Source organism: Lepisosteus oculatus, chromosome 11 (genome assembly GCF_040954835.1).
Source record: "Lepisosteus oculatus isolate fLepOcu1 chromosome 11, fLepOcu1.hap2, whole genome shotgun sequence".
NCBI classification, from domain to species: domain Eukaryota; kingdom Metazoa; phylum Chordata; class Actinopteri; order Semionotiformes; family Lepisosteidae; genus Lepisosteus; species Lepisosteus oculatus.
Window position 1 is genome coordinate 2,879,933 of NC_090706.1, and position 19,249 is coordinate 2,899,181.

Consider the following 19,249-nt stretch of genomic DNA (forward strand, 5'->3'; position numbering starts at 1 on the left):
AGGGGAACTGCTCTCTACAAGTAATATCCTGCTTAAAGAGGTGTTTAATTGTATATCCTGTAACCCATGCCAAAAAATGGATCTCATGTTACTAATTAAGTTTCTCTGAAATCCCTTAACCTCTACATAGATTAATCAATTAAGCTAAGAAACTGTTTTGAAGACATTAATTTTTACCATGTATAAATTACATCCAAGATATATCTTCACAATTACGTTGGGAGGAGGCTTTACTGAAAATACACCAAGAAAGAATCAAATCCAAGACACTACATTAAAGAATTCTAAGGCATTTTATTTATACTTTTGTTTAAACAAAGACATTTAAACTGTACATTTATTATAATTACTTTGGATTTCCAAGGCAGAAGGTATTGTTTGTACACAGTGGAAAACTGAGACCTGTTCCCATTGAAATCATAAAAAAAACTTTAGTGTAGTACTGCATGTTTTATGCATGTAATTCATATATAGAACAGCAACAGACAATTAAAAGTGAGTTTTGAAGTAATACTTACAATGGAGAAGATAACATACAAAAGTCAGGAGCACATTGCAGATTATAGAAGAGTTCCTTCTATGAGTTTAGGAGTGTGTAACGCTGTTGATGGAAGTGATCTGCTTACAACATGTCAGTGATCTCCAGTGAATACGAAGGTAATGCGATTTGCCCACAACACAAACATGAGCTTAGCTTACTTTGACCCTTTCATCAAAGACAAACCTATTGATATTGAACAGAGGTGATCCTAAAAAAGACAATTCTTTTCCATAGCTGTAAACTATATAATGTTACATATGAGATCAGCCCCTATTTGACTTCCAGGATCATCTGTAACACTTGAAACAATCTGAAACAATTTAGGGACCAGAGTCTTCCACCTGAACTCACAGTTACAGATCTGGTCTAATTAATTTGCTGTGAACCTGTAACACATCTGTGCAGGCTCCAAGATGTTTCTTAAGTAACTGTACCTTTACTCCAGTGCATAATTCACGTTATACACTGTAAAAGACCTTAAGAAAATTCTTGCTTGTATCCAGAAGAAGGTTAAGTGTTTGACTGCTCAAGATGGATCAAAAAGCAGAAAACACTGGGTCTTCCAGTTACTGTGTCCGAGACCCTCGATCTACTGCGATGGTGAACTCCAACATCTGCACAAACGGGCAGCTTAATTCCTTGCATCTGTTTCTTCGTCTCAACACAAAGGCTTAAAAAAGTGAAAAACAGTGGTCAAGTTATTGCAGGTTAACAATGAACAGATTCGTTCTCTAAGCGAGGTCAGGTTGCTTGCGTAGGACTCCTGGAGGGTGGAGCTGGGATTGTGACAGCCTGCAGCAGCTCACTACTGGCCATGTGCGTTTCTTCAGCAGCTTCTCCCAGCTCTCCAGCTGCTGGCTCTGAACAGAGGCCTAGAAAACCAGCAGGCACAGTGGCCCTCCAAGACCGGCACTGGCGATCCTGCATCCAGACACTAGGTATTGTGACAGAAAGCCATCTAATGTGCTCTCCCCCCTGTAGTGGCACCCCTTGAAGAGGTTTACCATGGTGTGTTTGCAGTTTTCAGGTGACCTGCTGCGTTTATACCATGTTTGGTTTCCTTTTCCACAGCTGGTGGCATGCACTGTATGACCAAATGGCTCATGTCCCTTCACTGTGCTCCTCTTCCTCACTTCTGCCTTGTCATGCCGGAGTACTCAACTCAGCCCGGCCGTTCCCTCCTAAGCATGTGGTTGACTCACAACAATAAGCTTTACAAAAAGCAACTGCCTCACTCTTGACTTGAAGGGTATTTTAATTCTACAAGGTAAGACAAAAGACAAAACACTCAATACCCCAATTACCAGCGTGCACCGTGCCAGTGAAAATTAGGAAGCCTTTATCCTTCAGAACAGGAAGCAAAAATGGATACATCCCACACTTTGAAATGCGCAACAGCAAAACTTTGTATTTTTTTATCAAATGAAGGATTCAAAGGCTTCAGAAAATGGTAATGTGAGTGTTGTTCTAGTGCACACCAGTGTCCCATCACTGCCCTGACAGCAACCAGGAGGTTGGTTGTGTTCTGGGACAAAAATCTCTGGAGAACAGACTATCACCTTGGTCTGCACAAAAGACCAAGACAGCTCTCTGTTTTCAATCTCCATAGAACAGTAACAGTAACCATAAAAGTAAGGCTTTACCCATTTGTACCAGTCAAATAATAATGACATGAAAAACTCACTTTTCTCAGGAGAGGATGTTAGTGAACAGAAGTTTAAGCAGATCAAACATATACAGAAACAGATTTCTATTCTGTCCAAGTTCCAGCTCTTAGCCAGCCTACCTAGCATTAATCCCCCCCAAACTGCAGTACCTCAAATGCAAAGGAATTGTCCACGTTTGTGAAGTCCAGTCTTGAGCAGCAGATATTCAGCCACTGGGCACAAGACTAAAACAGGCATTGCGATCTGTCTAATAGAATTAGATCCAGCCCCAGTAAACCAAACAGTCTTTCTGGGAAAAAAAGAGGCAAACTGGGGAAAAAAGGTGAAAATTACAAAATATACAAAATAATTACAACTCCAGTTTCCCCTTTGAAAGTTAGACAGAATTCTTTAAGTTGTTATATTTTCTGGGAACAGTGCAATAGTGTCTTATACATTTTTGCCTTAGAGCCTAACTAAAAAGCAGCTAATTTCCTAATATTTAAGTTGGTGGAATGAAGGACTTTACTGGACCATACTCTCGGCCATACTCTCACTGCTTTGCAGATTCCCATAACTTGGGACATCCTAGCAACAGGTTTAATTCATACAAAGTGCTTTAATGATTGCCAACTTTATCATTTTTTAAAAATTTAAAGATGCAATATCCCTTTTTGTCAAGCACAACCTACTTTTTCCCCCCACACAAAACGAAAAGTAGAGGATAGTACAAATTTCTGTTTTTCTTGCAAGGTCTGTAACATCCTTTGTTTGAAACAAAGAAAAATACAAAAAAATATGTACTTTTCAATCTTTTCAAGTGGAATGGATACTGTATTGGGTCCTTTAGAAAGAAAATAAGCTTAATTTTTTAACAAATAACAGTATTAAAACCAACAGCAAAGGGATATAGTAGTAGTATTTTCAGCTACACTCCAAAAAGGAATAGTGCATTTTTTAATGGAAAATAGAGCTTCCAGGTGTTATACACACAGAACTGGCCATCCACCAGCTGTCTTGAAGATTTTTTTTCCCCCAAAACGTGGCAGCAGTGGTTTCTACCTGTTACAACCACTAGGTGGAGACCTAGACTTGCAGTCAAGCACCAGATGGGAACAATCCACAGAACTGGAGCCCAAAGTGCCCAGGTCATCGCACTAGAGCTCTTTTTACAATTCGCCAAAGCATAAAGTCTTTAGGATTTTAAAAAAATACTCCATAATAAAGCTATTATATTAAAGAAATTAAAGACCAACACCATTTTTTGCATAAATATGAAGGCCATTTTTAGGCTAAGGCTTATCATAAAGTGTCCTCCCTTTGAAAAGCTCCAGTCTTCTCTCTCTCTTGACCTTTGACCTGTTCAGGTCCCTGAGAGAGCTGTTCCTGAATTTCTGACCGGTCAGTCTTCAGATGCTGGACTTCGTTCATGAAGTGGAAGATGTCACCGGGTTTCCAGTTTCTGGATTGCCTGTGTATGAAAACAGAAATTTGTACTGTGCTGATGTAAAACGTCTGGTCTGCATTACAAACACTGACCTAAGAGCAAATCAAGTAACTGACGTCTAAGGAAATTCATAAAATATTAAAGGAACGGAAAGACATTTCAAAGTCATTCTTGAAGGCAGCTGAAAAATTCTCAGTAAAAAAAAAAACTAATCCCATCAGAGACTTCGATTGTTTCAAATTTTTTAAAAAAGAGTTGAATATGTGTAAAGATGGAGACATTTTCACATTTTCTCTGCATTTTGCCTTTGGCATCAGCTGCTACACACAGGCTGTCCAAAAGGTGGCATGGAACACAGGCATATAGAAGCATCAAAGGGGTGTGGCTTCACTTTCAAGCATACAGCGAGGAGCCAGACTTACCACATTTGAAAAATGGGCAAACTACCACAGCCATTCAAGAGCAAAATGCTTTCTGCAGGAAACATAACTGCAAGCAGTGGGTAAGTCTACAACTACCCAGATAAATGTAAAGCAAAGGTCTATGGCTCCCAGCAGTGACCAAATTAGGTGAAAAGAGAATGTGCAAACGCATTACTAACTATGGGTTAGTAATACTGCCAAACTTTTGAACACAATACAAAATATGGGCAGCGCTGCAAAAAATAAAACATACTTGCAGATTCCGTTTTCTCCTTTGGTAGTGCTTGCTGGCCAGCAGGTTGCACGCTCTCTATCTGCTCGTGTGTGTCTGGCCCCTTCAGCTCCCCTTCTGCAGTGGACAAAGTCTGCTGCTCACTCAGAGAGTTCTCCGTCTTTGTTGTTGGGCTTGCGGGCTTGACTGGGTTGTTTGATACATGTGATGGCTTTCTGGCCACAGGGGGTGGCACTTTGCCTGGTTTCTTCTGAGTTGCTGGTTTGCCGCTGAACGGTGGGGGGCTTGTCGCCGTTTTAGTGGGGCTGGAGACCGACATGAGCTCTGCCACTAGGTTCTTCTTGAGATCGGTCTGAGCCTCTGGCGACGAGGGCGTCTCGATGACAACTTTCTTTGTGCTCTTGGAGAAGATGAAGCTGGCAGTGGAGGCTGGAGATTTGTGAAGGGCTCCCTCCTCTGGGGACCTTGGGGAAGATCCCCCCGGTTCATTGCTGGCTGTGGAAGAGGAGGATGACCGTAGGCCGAGTCTGGCCTGGTATCCATCTTTGGAAGACATGGCGGCCGTCTTCATGCGAATGGCTTCTTGGAGTCTCATGGAAGGCGAAGGCGCAGAAGCAGGTGGAGACTTTAGAGAAAGAGATTTGCGGATCGGCTTTTGGGGTACGCTCTGATTCTGGGACTGGCTCTGGTCCTGGCTCAATCCGTTTCCATCACTCGATTTGGTTTCCTCCTCGGGGGCCTTGGCTTGGTCACCTCCCACATTGACAGATCGCAAACGTACCATCTGCAGAAGGGACGGCGTCACCAGAGGGATGCTGGCGTCCTCTTTGGGTGGGGGCATGCTTTTGCTCCGTGAAAGCAGCTCCTTGTTCTTACTCTCATGACTTGACAGGCTTGGCTGCTTCCTGAAGTTTCCAGGGGCCTGCTTTTCTAGAGCCAGGAGAGGAGCCGGAGGAGCAGTTGGTGGGGGTGCAGGTGCGATTGTAGAAGAAGCCAGTGGTGTACAGGCAGCTTCTGGAGGATTTTCTTGAGAAGGCTGAGCTTGGACCTTAGAAGAAGACTGATCAGATGCAGAAGCTGCTGGAGGGGAAACTGTCTGAGGAGGTTCACTGGGTTTGATTTTGGCCAATGACAAAGTGGGTGCTTGAGGAATTACCTCAGCCTTCTGCAGCTCTGACACTGAACGCAGCAACATCGCAGATTCCTCCTTTGAATCTGTAGGTGCTGCTTCTATTACTGCTGTGGTGGTAACTGTATTTGTTTCCTCAGGCTGTACTGTTACAGAACCTGTAATTGTTTCTGAAGCCAACAAATGATTGGAGCTCTCGGGCATAGCAGGGGAACTCCCTATTTCTGGGAAAGCTTCCTGAGAAACAGGAGGAGGTGGTGGGGGGAAGGAGAAGTCCAGCTCATCCTGCGTAACCACGATGGCTACCGGTTCGTCCAATGGAGGGGGAGGAGGTGGCCATGTGGATTCGGGTCCGGGGGTCTCCAGGAGAGCCTCAGGTGGGAGGGAAGAAACAGATGAGGTAGGGGTCTTCTTGGCAGGGGGTGGGGGTGGATGATGAGCAGGGGGAGGAGAAGGGGGTGGCGAAGGGCCTACTTTTGCTGGAGCTGGAGCTGCAAGGTACTGTGCAACTGGTGTTGGGGTCATCGTCTTCTCAAGGGGAAGGTTCTGCTTCTTCTCCTCTTGTGAAATCTCCTTGTTCTGTAGTAATGGACTCTTCTGAACCAATGGCACAGATTCCTTCTTATGCACAGCTGGGCTGCTCTTTTTCATTACTGGAGGGGGCTCCTTCTTTTGAGCTGGTGGACTTTCCTGCTTAGGTGCTGCTGGTAGCTCTTTCTTACTTTGGGATGGGCTCTCCAGTTTCTGCAGAGGGGGAGACTCCATCTTGCTTTGTCCTGGACACTCTTGCTGGGCAGATGAAAGTTCAGTTTTCTCTACTGCTTGAGTCTCGTTCTTCGCTTGTGTTGGACTTCCTGGCTCCTCCACTGAGCAAACCTCCCTCGGCGATTCCTGCTGCTGCTGCTTCTGCTTGGTAGCAAATCTATTTGTAATGACACTATGGCCATACAATATCTCAAAGGTCCGCATTTTGTTGACCCATGTCTCAGGAGGAGGAGGAGAAGGTGCTTTCACCTTTGGCGGTGGTGGAATTTCAAACATCTCTTTGAGCTTCACTACGGCAGGTGAGGCGATTGCTTCAGCATTCTCGGACACAACGGGAGAAGAAGGTTTAGGCTGCACAAGCTGAGCATTGGTCGAAGTCTCTTGGTGAACAGCCTCTGATGTTGCCGATGACAGAGAGGTCAATGAGGAGGAGACGGAAATGCCAGGAGACAACCGGGAGCCAGTTCTCTCTGGTTTTGCTGGCCTGGTTTTCTGCCTGCCTGGTGAAGAAGGTGAAACAGCTATCTCTTTGGTGGAGAGAGTGGGGGTGCCACTCTGGCTGGAGTAGCCGCTGGAAGGAGACAAGGTCCTCTCAAACTTGCTCCCAAGGGAGTGTAGTTTCTGTGGGGAAGAGTCATTCGAACCCGGCCTCTCCTTCAGTACAGCGATTCTAGCTGCCCTCTGGTCTTCAGCGAGTGGGCTGGCCGCCTCAGGAGATCTGGAATCATCTGGAGAGCTGCAGTCTGCAGAATAAGCCGGACTCCCAGAATGGGCACTGCTGGGGGAACCCGGTGAGAAAACCTCGTCCACCTGGTGCTCCAGTTTCAGCTTGTCCTGGTGCAGGGAATATGTCCTCCTTGGGGGGGCAGGGGGCCTTTTCATCTTCATCACCGATAAGTTCCGGTTGAAGGAGCGGTCACTTTGGATGCTGGCGGTGTCGGAGCATTCCACCATGCTGCTCGTGCTAGGAGCCGGGGACGTAGAGCCTCCACTGTGCTTGGCGGCCAGGCTGCAGGAGGCGCTCGCCCAGCTGACCGAGCTATTGACGCTCATCCGGTCGCACTTCTCCTTCTTGGGAAGGCATTCTTCCGTACCATTCTGGGCCCGGGATTTCTTGGCGCTGCCCTTTGAGGAAATGGTGGAGGAGTTGGACACGATGGTCTCGGAAGACTGGGAGTGGCTCCAGTTGGAGCTGTTGGAGGAGAGGTCGTGCGTGTTGAAGTTGCGGGCAGATGAACGCATACTGGACCGGGTGGAGGCTGGGCTGGCCGTCACCAGGCTGCTCTTGCTGACGGTGCGAACGCTGCTCCTGCTGCGGCTTCTGTTAATCTCTATGACATCCACCAAGGCAGGCAGGATGGCGTTGGGTATGATCTTGGACATGTAAGTAGCCTGGGGCGACATGGACATCACGGGGCTTGGAGGCTCGTGCATAACACTGTGCGTGGTCATTCCCGGCACAGCCAGGGATTTCGGCCTCTGTATGGGAGAGAACCTGGGGCCAACTTTCTGGTTCAAGGCCAGGTCATCTTTGTAAACTGCCATTATGTGACGCTTCAGGAGCTTCTCTTCGCTGGCTTCAATAGCCTGCAGGTGGACCCTGGCGCCCTCATGATTAGCTGCGTGCACTTCTCCATCAATGGTTGGTATAACCACAGAACCATCGCCTCCGTTTGCCAGCTGGAATGAGACTGGGCCATCTACACTGTGGTGTATTCTTGAGCCTCTATCAATCCCTTGGAAAAGGGGAAACAAAGGACACAGAAATCAGAATTAAAAGAACACCTACAAAAGGTATGCATGTCCCTACAAGACTTTAAAATGATTTTGCATCAGTCCTGGCGCAAGTGTGATCATTCATTAATATCATAAAAAAAAATGATGGAGCCTCATGTACTCAATCCAGTAATTAAGTCTGGAAAAAATACAAAATACCTTCCTTGGCAACTACTGGTGTAGATTCTGAACAATGAAGCGATCAATTTTCCATTTCCAAAGGAATCAGCTTGATGCAAAGGGAATGTGCTTTTACAGTAGTTTTACATTTATAAATACAGAAGCCTGCTGAGCTGTGGTCCTCAGGCATCAGTGAAGCCCCTGCTTTAACAGCTATAAGCACACTCCCCGACACATACAGTACAGTACCTAGTTCCTTTTGGACATGTTGTGGTATTCCCATTATAGTGGTCCTTCGGCTTCTCTTTTTGGTCTTTTCTGGCTTTTTAGGGTTATTGCATGGCTTGAAGGTAGAGCCTGTAGAGAGAAAAAAGCCATTTAATTGGTTCACCCTTCTCCTTGCCCTGCAGCCCTGGTGGTTTAAACTTGGGAGCCTCGGTGTCTGACATTCCAGCATTCCCACATTTTTCTTCTCAATTTCTCATGTCTTCTTTTTCTTTAGACAAGGACTGTCACATTGCTGGGGGAGGGGGCCATGTGTTCTGGCTTCCCCCCCCCAACCTGAGTACTCAATAAAGCAATTAACCTAATTATTTTCTCAGACAGATGTAGGATTCTTCTTAGGAGTCTTTCACAGTTGAAGACTCAGATAAGTGAAAGTACAGTCATGTATAAAACCCATAAATGCCAGATCAGAAACATCACAACTCAGTATATTAGATTTAACAAACTTGTAACACTTAAGAGGCAAATTATTGTTTATCAAGGTTTAATTAAACATATAGTTCAACTAAGGAGCCTCATCAGGCTCAGTAATCCATAACTTGGGGTCCCCCAGGGATGAAGCCACTTTAGCCTGTCGGGTGAAGATTGATCTTCAGGGCTCTGGCTGGTCAGAAAGATGTACCTGCGCGCACCAGTGCAGAGCGTGTTGATACAGCTGATACGGTGTCTGCTGTTGTGCTTGTGGACTCTAATGATCCTTTCCTGTTCCTGTACACGGCCTCAGACTCGGGCTGTAGGGTCATAGAGGACTGCAGAAAGCAAACAGGAAAGTCAAGTCCACAGCGGCTCGCTTGCACAGAGAGCTTGCACAAAAGAGTTTTCTTCTTGTTGAAGGTTTGCTTCTGTATGAGTTGCTTAAAAACCTTTTTACCAATGACAGGTGTAAATATCGCAGAGTTTGAGTAACTGCATTAGCAGTTCACGTTCAGCTACTTACGCTGATACTTTGGTCATCCCGGTGGTGCAGTCCGTTTTCCTTTTCGTTTTCTAAAAAACGAAACGTACAGATTCGTAAATACAAAATTACAGAAGAGCGTAAAAAGAGATGGGCCTGTGCCACCTGTTCCAGCCACCTGCCGCTCAGAGCGCACAGGCTGTGAACGGGCCCGAGACGAGACGAATGAACGGAGAAGGGCTGCGCACCTTCCAGCTGGAGACTCTTCAGCCCCTCCTGCGCCTCGCTGTGCAGGTCCTCCAGGTACTGCGGCCGGCTGCCTTCGATGAACACGTTCTCCTGGAAGAGCGCCGATGCCTTGAAGTGGACCGTGAGCTTGCCATCGTCCTCTGGCTTGGGCGCGGCTGCGAACGAGAAGAGGCACACAGGTACAGTAGGTGCAGGGCATCGGACTGCCGCAGCACATTACCAGTTCAGCTCAGTTTATTGTCATACGCACAAGTGCATTGAAACGCTTAACTGCATGTGTGCTCCAATACAAAGACATTAAAGGAATCGCCAAAAAGAAACACAGAACAGCAGCTGCAACAACAAGCTAAATTACATACAACTTAAAAAAAACATCAGTGTGAGCCAGGGGCAGAGGTCGAGTTCAGTAATCCGACAGCTTGTGGGAAGAAACTGTCTCTGAATCTGGAAGTCCGTGCCTTTATGCTTCTGTAACGGTGACCAGAAGGAAGGGGGGAGAAAAGTGAGAAACCAGGGTGACTGTTTGTACACAAGCCAGCGCCAGACCCTGGGTGCTATAGGCTTGCTGTGTTGTGGGGAGAAGATACACTTTGATCAAAGCGTGAAAGTAGAAAAACAAATTAAAAACGGACATAAGTGGCAAATAGGATTGAATACAGGAGAAATAAAGCTTTGCAACCAGACATGGTAGCTGAGCTCAATCCGTCACCCTGTGAGACATACAGTACAGTCTGGAGTCTTGGCCATCTGAAGCTGAAGGGCTTCAGATGGCCAACACACAAGCTCACTGATGCTGGAGAGACTCTGCAGTCAGCCCAATTACATTAATTACATAAATCTCCATTTTCTTGCCTTTTGCTGGCGGTGTGTTCAACCATATCATATCTTTAATCCTCGAAAAAAAACGTTCACTAAAAATGAAGGTGAAACAGTAATACTGATGTTGTCTAGAGTGACATTTCTGACTCATACTGAGTGAGTGTAAAGAAAAACTGTTATTGGTAGACTTTGGTGTGACTGGAACAAAGCAGTGCAACATGTTGCTGACAAGTGTAGCAACCTGGAATTAAATGCAAATTCAGTTCCTGAAAGCCTTTAGTTTCTGGAAATGCTCCTCCCCAGTCTGCTGTGATTGGAAAAGCTCTGCCAGCTCTGGTCTATTGACAGTGCTCACCTGAAGCCTAGGAGCGAAAAACAACAGTCTACTGTGAGACTTCTGTGTGCTCCTTCTCATGTTGCAAAAAACCAGAATGAAACAGATTGAACTCAGAGCTGCCACGGAGACCGAATCCCAAAAGGGCAAGTACTGCTGGAGGCAAATCCACCGCTTTCATATGTCACTGTCAAAGAGGGTACAGACTGTGGCAGCCCAGGATCCTGGCATGTATGCTATCTACAGGCATGCAATCAACGTAAACAGCAAAACGAAGCCTTTTGGTTAAGAATTCACTATGAATGAAATGCGAGACGGGTGTGATAGGATCAAAAATGCAGTGTGGCTGCCACACACTAAGTCTTGAATCAGGAAAGTACCAACTTGGATGCAAAATCCCTAACTTACACAAAAATTAAAAAGGGTTAACTTAACCTGCTATGAGAAGACTTGGTTTCAGTTCATCTTAGACTATTCTGGCTCTTAGACAACTGGCAGCGACCTTCCAAGAAGCAGAAGACAGTTACTGCATGTACTGGCACAAAAGGTCTTTAAAAAGGATGAAAAACAATGGAAAGGTTCATGACCTCCCTTCCATAACATGCAAGTGGGCTGACACCCTCTTCTTCATTGGTCAAGATCCGATACCATTGGCTGCAAGAACTCGGGGAGTCCGTGGGTTAAATCCTGTGCCCATTCACACCAGGGCAATACATGTGACAGCCGAACGGACCTTCTGCCCCCCAGCACCAGTCAAGCCAAGATCCTTCAGACCCCACACAGGACACAGCAGACATCGCAACAACAACAACCTGTCCAGCTTGCACTGTTCCCACAGCCTCCACTCCCTGAGATTTAACCACTACAACAGTACTGATGCAACTCAACACAATAAAACAAAGCCGTCAGAACTTTGCTACATGTACAACAAAAATGAAGCCTCCTCCTGCCTCCTTCTCCAAGTTTTTTTTAGTTCATCTGATTGTATTACGTTTTGAACAGATAATCTGTATACCCGAGTACACAGCTTTGGGCAGGTTGGACTTCTCATGCTTTATGTAGCAATAAAGCACGCGTATGAAACATCAGGATATCAGCTGCATGACGAATTCAGAACACCCTGGAGGGCGCTGCTGGTAGTATTCATTACAGTAGTTATGATCCTGAGAGACGCACTCTGGTGCTCTCTGTTGCTGACATAGTGGATGTTTTCAGAAGCACTTATTAAGAGCATGAAGGTGATGTGCAGAACCATATCCCTGAGGTTTAAGGATTTATATCCAAGACTAATTTTGTAGGCTATGAACAGAACTTCATGTCAACCAGACAATCTGTCATAATTGTTCATGCATGTTTGCACTCCCATCAATACAACTCATGCTTGCATTGTGAGAATTTTCAGTGTGATGTCTCATGCAGGGATCTTCTGAAAACCTTTCACTGATGCCCAGCATCAGTCACTCAATCTCTTATGTAGAACTTAAACCCCATCTGCTGATAAAACTTTACACTGTGCATTTCCTCACAGCACTGCATTCTGCTAATGGTGGTGAATAATACACAGCAGTCATGTTATGTAATGCTGGTTAATTCATCCCTTGATTACCTCTTAATTACAGTCACCTTGCAGGACTTGCAGCTGCTGTGTATTTTAGAACCTGTTTGCCTTGAGAAGAACGGCCCACATGAGCAAATGGATAATAAACTCCATTTCAGAATCACATGCAGCTAGAGATTGTGCCAAAATACAGCCATGAAACAGTGGATGAATTCACTTAATACAGTCTCCCTGAAACAGGGAACTAGACCTCAGCTTCAAAAAAAGAACAGCAAGGGGCCAAAGCTTTCTTTCAATGCTGGCGTTGTAGATGAACACCTGGCTAAGCAGGCCGGAACATTCTTGGCATTTTCTCCCAGCTGCCCAGCTACAGTACGTTCTGTAATCCACGGTCTGCGGCACAGGACAGCAACAGTGTGGGCGGCTCTCAGAAGGAAGGGGAGGGTCAGTCCAGTCTCCCCAGGGCCCAGCCTGGTGAATCTCCTGCAATTCATAGCAACTGCAGCAGCTTCCAGTCACAGAGATGGCCACCCTAAAGCCGGCTCATCGCAGTGGTAAGGAGACAGAGCAGGTGAAGACAGCAGCACATGGGATTCCCCACCCTGGCCACATGGCACCTGAACAGAAGAGGCTTCATCTCCATGTTGCCGATTAAACGGTTAATCGATTAGACAGGATGGAAAGTAGACAATAAGAGCAGGGGGCTCTGGAGAGCCATTACCTGGAGGAGACAATAAGAAAAAGAAACAGCTGGCAAAGCCAAAAGAGCTCTTAACTACATGTGAACAGCGCTCTGATTAACAGTGGAGCCCTTCATTAAACCTTCCTTCACACAGCCTGGTGAACGGCAGAAACCTCATCCCGTACAGCAGACACACAATGGACCAGGAAGCTGAAAGCATCAAAGCTCTCCGACCTAGAAAAGCAGCCCATTAGTAAAGGAATCCCTCCGCCTCAACGTCTAATCTATTGAATTAACAGAACCACACTTCTGTATCAGATGTCAGAAATGTGATTACTAGCGCTACATTAAGCAGGCTGTCCTGGTCATGCAGCTTTGCAGAATACTACAGGTAATGATCCAAGGGAACAAAAGTGGAAAATAACTCACTCATAAAAGGAACAAGGTTTTAAGAAAGTATGAAGATCACAGTAAATATACAGTGCCTATAGACTTTCTATATGTCCTTTCAAAAGCAAAACTTTTTATAGACTAACAACCTGAAATCAAGTCACCTTAAATCATAATTTATTTTTCCTATATTTTTACACAGTGTAACACGCCTCTTAGTGAAAAACACATGCTGAAACATCCTGAAAAGAAAATTAAAAATCCAGCACAGTAAATTGATTTTTCTTCTGGTCGGTTTCTTTTTGTACACTGAGAGGAATTAGAAATATAACAAATAGAGAACCAGGTTCATTTAACATTAACATGGAGGCTCGCAGTGCTCCAGTGTATTTCTGTTGTGACACGGCCACAATATTGCATGACTGAGCTGATCCTGCTCTGTGGGTTTAGAATAACCCTGACTAAGGTGACTGATGCTTAAATTGATTCATCAGCACTCTGTGGGAGGAAAAGAAGGAAACATTCATCCAGCAAGACGGGAAAGGAATTGCTCACAAAACAATGCTGATCAATGGTTGTATGTTCTATGCAGATTTTAATGAGAAGAGTATATTTAAGAGGAGCAATGACAACTCAGTGTACACAGAAACAAAACATTTGTGTAAAATCAGACATTGTTCAATTCTCCTAGTAAACAGAATCTGAGCAGTCAACTTTTCCATGAAGCTCTACTTTTAAATCTGTTCTCTGTCATTCAGACTGCTAAGGGAGGTGTCGACTAGATTCGACAGAAGCAAAATGCACTTCATATAGCAGACTTCAGGGACTCTGAACATTTTATCACCAGAAAGCATGACTGCCCTCTTCTTGCTTCGAGTCAGCCTGATCAAGGCAATTTCAATCAACACATCATTGTGAAGGTGAAACGGTGACACAATGTACTGTAGGAAAAAAGGCGATAAAGCAGTCTTTAAAAATTGATGGTATTGTAAGGTCCCTATTAAATGTACAGTACAGTGTGTACTCTAGTCTGGGAACAGCACAGTGGAACAGGTGAGTCTGATTTCATTGAAAATACTCTGTACACCAACTGATTACATTTCTTTTACTTTTCAGAGGCTTTGTACGGCATCATGGTCTAAATGTAGTGTAGACTGACAATGGTAGCATGAGCTAGTGTGTGTGCATATATTTAACAACTTTATTTTAGTATTTTAGGATTTTTGGTCCTTTGATTATAAAAATAAAAAACGCTCTAAAATAGGAGTTTTATATAATAGGAGTACCTGTTTAAGTTATGACCAACACAAAAAGAATAAAGTAAAAGGCTTTGATACCCATCCACTTTATAATTTACCTTCTCAGAGCAAACTTTCAAATGCCAGGAAGGAAGCTGGGGTATGTCTTCAAACATTATACATTACATGTACTATACTGGAAATATATATGCAAAATTCATAGCAGTTTGTAAGGCTGATCCATGCATACAAAACGAATATTCCATATTTGTGTTCATAGCAAGCCAGAATGCAGTGTAGATACTTTCTGTGATTTTCCCTGCTATCTTTAGAAGCAAGGAAAGCAATATACACAAGATCACCATTATAGTAACTAGGAGCACAATACAGTGTGTGTCCAACCAGTCAGCATCAGAAAGCCGCTTATTCCTGTAAGTCACGGCACCCCAGAGCAATCTCTGAAGCACAAGGCACTCTTTCTCTAAACAATCGAGAGAATTTAAAAGGTTTTATAGTTGGCAAACATCGGCCCACAAACGGCTATGTTGTGTGCCTCCTGACCTGTTCCAAAGTACAGCGTGTCTGCTGAAACATCCCGTGATTGCTCACCCTTCAGCCATTTTTTAAATAGACTTTAAGAATCCTTTCCTCAGGAACACACACACACACACATCTACACAACAGCACAGGATGTACCTTGCAGGTATGAAACCCCATTTTGCTACACTGATTTACAGTATAACACTTTTGTTACCCTTTAGAGAGGTCAGCAAGTCTCATCCTGTAATGTGTTAATTATATCTGCTTCAATAAATCTCTCATTTGTGGTTTCTAAACCCTCTCCTGAGTTAACAATCAATCAACTCTGACTTCATAAGCAGATCTCAAACACTACACAGTTGACATTCAGTTTACACATGAATAAAAATGTGTAGCACCACCTTTTAAAGCAGTAATACCGAGACAGTCTGTTGTTAACATGCATGTTTATTTCGTGAGCTCCAGTCCTGTAAGCACAGCAATCCCAGAATGAGTTTCACCCTCATGAGGAGAAAGTTGGCTCCACTGCAGCACAAAGACCAGCCTTTTACAGAGCCATCTCCAAAAAAAAAGCAAAAGAGCACGGTCACAACGCAGTCAAAACTTTTCCCCAATGTTTTTTTAAACAGGCAAATGCAACAATATCAACGCAAGGGGCCGAACTGGAATTAAACACATTCAACCCACGAAAATAGTAAAAAAAATCTGTTATGTACTCACCCTTCTTTTTGAAAACGGACAGCAGCGAGCGAATGTTTTTACTCAAAAACACAACCATGTTTGCCTCTGGACGCAGGCCGAGCCCGCAGCCGTGGAAGTGAAGGACAGATCTCGGCTGCGGAGCCGAGCCGCGCGCGCTCCGAGAACGAGGAGGCAGAGGAGCGGGACTGTCCGGCGTACAGCTTCCTCAGCACAATGGGACCTTCTGGCTCCTGCTGTCCCAGCTGGCGGCCCCCCTCCGCCCACACGCCCCTCTATTGTCGCTCCGCACTCGGCCCCCACTCGCGCATCTGTGCGCAGAGTTCACAGGCCTCGCTCCGGCCACTGGGAGCTGGGTCAAGAGGGCAACACGGCTACAGCGAGAGCCCCAAGAGGAGGAAACATCCACGCACTTGAGCGCAGGGGTCTGCAACCGCTCAGAGCAGTCCAGGTGCTGGCCAGCCCCACGCTCTCCCTCCCTCCCTCCCTTCCAGGGGTCCAGCCCTCTCGAAAGGCAGCTCTCGAGTCATGCTTCAATCGGAGCCTGACAAAAAGCGATTAGCCCCTCCTTTCTCTGTTAGTCACTCTCTCCCCGTCTCTTATCCCCCAGCATCTCTGCTTAAAGGGATTAGAAGGGCTGAACGATTCCAGCTTTGGGAAGGGGATGGGGGGATGTGTTGTGTCCAATATGATGACAGCAGGCTCCCAAAACAGGAGCAGTGTCTGATCCCACAGTCTCACCAAAACAAGGCAGCCCTCACCCCTCAACACCCACCACCCCCCCGGCATGGGCAACAGAAACAGAAGACATGTCAGCAGCCGGGACGCTGTGGGGCTCTGAAAACCATATGAACTGGCAAACTGGGAACCTGCTCTGCTGCGAATCTGTCTGGGTTTGGGTGTGGCCAGCTGGGCCAGGATTCTTCATTCTAGTCATTGATTAGCCCTTCCCAAATTTTCAGAAGGCTTCAAATACATTCGTAAGCACAAAATCGTCAAAGTTGTCTGTCAACACATGGACATAGACAAACCCCAACACTGACAACTTCAAGAGCACAGACTGTGTGAGCACTCACAATGAATGTGCGTGTACTTGCATGGATTGGGAATGATTTAATACAGAATAAAAAACATTGTTTTCTACAAAGTCAAAACAAGTAACTAAAAGACGAGAAATACTAACAGACAGTTTTTGTTTTTATTTATGTTTTATAGTGTTTTATCTAAGCCCCTCTAATGATATATACAGTATACAGCTGCCTGTCATCAGGTCTTCTGCTTCCACTGGTGTCCTATTGCCACACAAGAATGACAGCCTGCCCACCAGGTCAGACACACAACAGCTGGCTCTGCAACTGGCATCATGGGCAATGCCAGGCTGGCAACTTCCTGTCTTCCTGTGCCCAGCACGGCCCTCAGACATGCATGCAGGCACAATCCTGGCTCAGTAGCCACCCTGTCACTATGACAACGGGGTCCATCTCAGCTCTGCAGTTACAGTTCAGAACAGGTTGCACATTGTTCTTGCAGCCATTGTATTGGTGGCTGCTTTTTGTGAATGAAAAGCACACAGGCCCAGACTTCCAACAGTCCTGCTTTGTCAGTTTAAACCATAGCACAGGGAGATACAAATAATAAGGGTGTCTGAGTCTTTGTTGGTACAAAAAACAAAAAGGTATCATTCTGCAGTTAGATTTCTTTGTAACTTAAAAGTCAGAACAGAGATTTGTTGCTTTGGTAGATATAAAGATAAACTACTTCTGTGCATCTTGGTTTGCTCTGTGCTTAATTTGTTTTCTGAGAAAACTTGTAAAATGTCTTTAATTTTTATCTCTGTTACATTTTATTGCCTTAGGAGGGTCAGGACATAACCAAGGACATTAAAAATGCTTTGCTAGTAGAAGTTGGTTTGGAGGAGAGCAGGTCGTTATCATATTTAAATTATTATAGACAGTACACACATACAGTCTGTACATGCATTGGATCCAAGACAAGGCTTCCTGCATACACTCAAATATCACAATGCAATATGGGTCATACAGGATTTAGCAGTATAGTAGTTTTCTCCTCATCCAGAGAAGGACCTTTATCGCCTGGCCCCGCCTGGCCCCGCCACCAGCTGCACTCTGCAATCCGACACACCGCTAAACCCATTATAATCGGATCCCCATCACACTTCAGAGCTGCTCGCAGCCCCAGCCGAGCCACGTCAGAGAGCTGGCAGCAAGGAGCTCTCGTTCGAGCTGGCTCTGTACATCATGGTTTAAAAGGGAACGGGTCTGGAACGGCAGTGATAAGCACCAGTGTCTTCGGCTTATGCTGTTCAAAAGCAAAGCATTAAAATACCTCAGAATCTTTCCGCTCTTTAGGAACAGAAAACGGTCTGTGAAAAAAGCCATGCTGGATTCTCACACACTGATGGGCCGAGGACAGAGATCTGCCACAGCGTCTGCACGCCAGACCACACAGCACAGCGCCTCCACCAGACAGGAGTCTTCTCTCCATCACGGCCCAACACACAGTTGTCTGAAGTGAAGCAGAAACACCTCGTTCCTTCGCACGGATGATAACTGAATGCGTATGGATTTTTTAAATTCCACTACCAACATCAACCGGATTCAAGGTATTAAAGAATGAGAGTGCAGCAGTTCCAAGCTTCCCTGGACTCAGCAGAGACTCTCCCAGATGTCTTGCGCAGTGTTCCTAGACAAGCACCTCCTTGCACCCACATTCACTGCAAGATAACAGCAGACATTTTCATCTCCCCCCCCCCACCTTTTCATGAAGACAATTTAAGGAAAAACACTGTCATGTCATCAACACAAGTCTGCTGCCAGGAGAGTACTCACAGATCACTGCAGTGAAGTGTGAAACTTGCAGAGGCCCGAACAAGAAGACAAAAGAAGAAAAGGGATCATGATCAAAACATAATTAGGAGTGCATTTCCATAATTCTGTATAAGTAGGACAGCAGACAGTAATAAGATGTAGATGAGAGACATGGCAAGAGACAGCAGAAACCACAATAATAATGAGAGCAATGCAGCTATTACTAAGTTCAAACCCATCCCTTCCCCAGGTGGTTCAAGTCTGTAAGAAGAAGCCCGCCTGCCCCCCCTCAAGACCCCCTATACTGAGCCTTTACATGCAGCATAACCGCCACTGGGACCCCACTGTCCCCCAGCTCTGCTGCTCCAGCAACGAGAATGAATATTTATCAGGGGCTCCCTCAAAATGGGCGGGTCGTCACAGGCACCATCTGGCACGCAGTAACGAGCGCCTGGCTGCGACGCTGTGTGGGAGGGGTGACAGAAGCCAGTCCCCACCTCTGCAGGAGCTGGCTTCACAAAGCACTGTGACACACGGAGCAGGAGAGCAGGAGAGATTCCACTCCATCATACAGTCAAAAGCCCCGGCCTCCTGTACCTGACTCGGTGAATCTAAGCCTATTGAATAGTTTGTAAAACCACATGTATCCACCAC

The 19,249-nt window shown here is 45.5% G+C and overlaps 1 protein-coding gene across 4 annotated transcripts in view; it reads right to left on the reverse strand.

The window, feature by feature from the left end:
* Positions 1-274: 274 nt before the first annotated feature.
* The window catches only part of nhsl3 (NHS like 3), an 83,654-nt gene continuing 64,679 nt past the window's right edge, over positions 275-19,249 (reverse strand). For 3 of the 4 annotated variants that reach the window (XM_015348552.2, XM_015348553.2, XM_015348555.2), the window contains 6 exons: positions 9,507-9,662; positions 9,301-9,350; positions 8,986-9,112; positions 8,328-8,435; positions 4,310-7,918; positions 275-3,658 (listed from right to left, as the gene is read on the reverse strand). In XM_015348552.2, the coding sequence (XP_015204038.2) occupies positions 3,615-3,658; positions 4,310-7,918; positions 8,328-8,435; positions 8,986-9,112; positions 9,301-9,350; positions 9,507-9,662 (4,094 nt within the window). In that variant the 3' untranslated portion in view covers positions 275-3,614. Of the gene's footprint in view, positions 3,659-4,309; positions 7,919-8,327; positions 8,436-8,985; positions 9,113-9,300; positions 9,351-9,506; positions 9,663-15,788; positions 16,310-19,249 lie in introns of those variants that run through there. The other variant, XM_015348556.2, reaches the window with a different exon arrangement.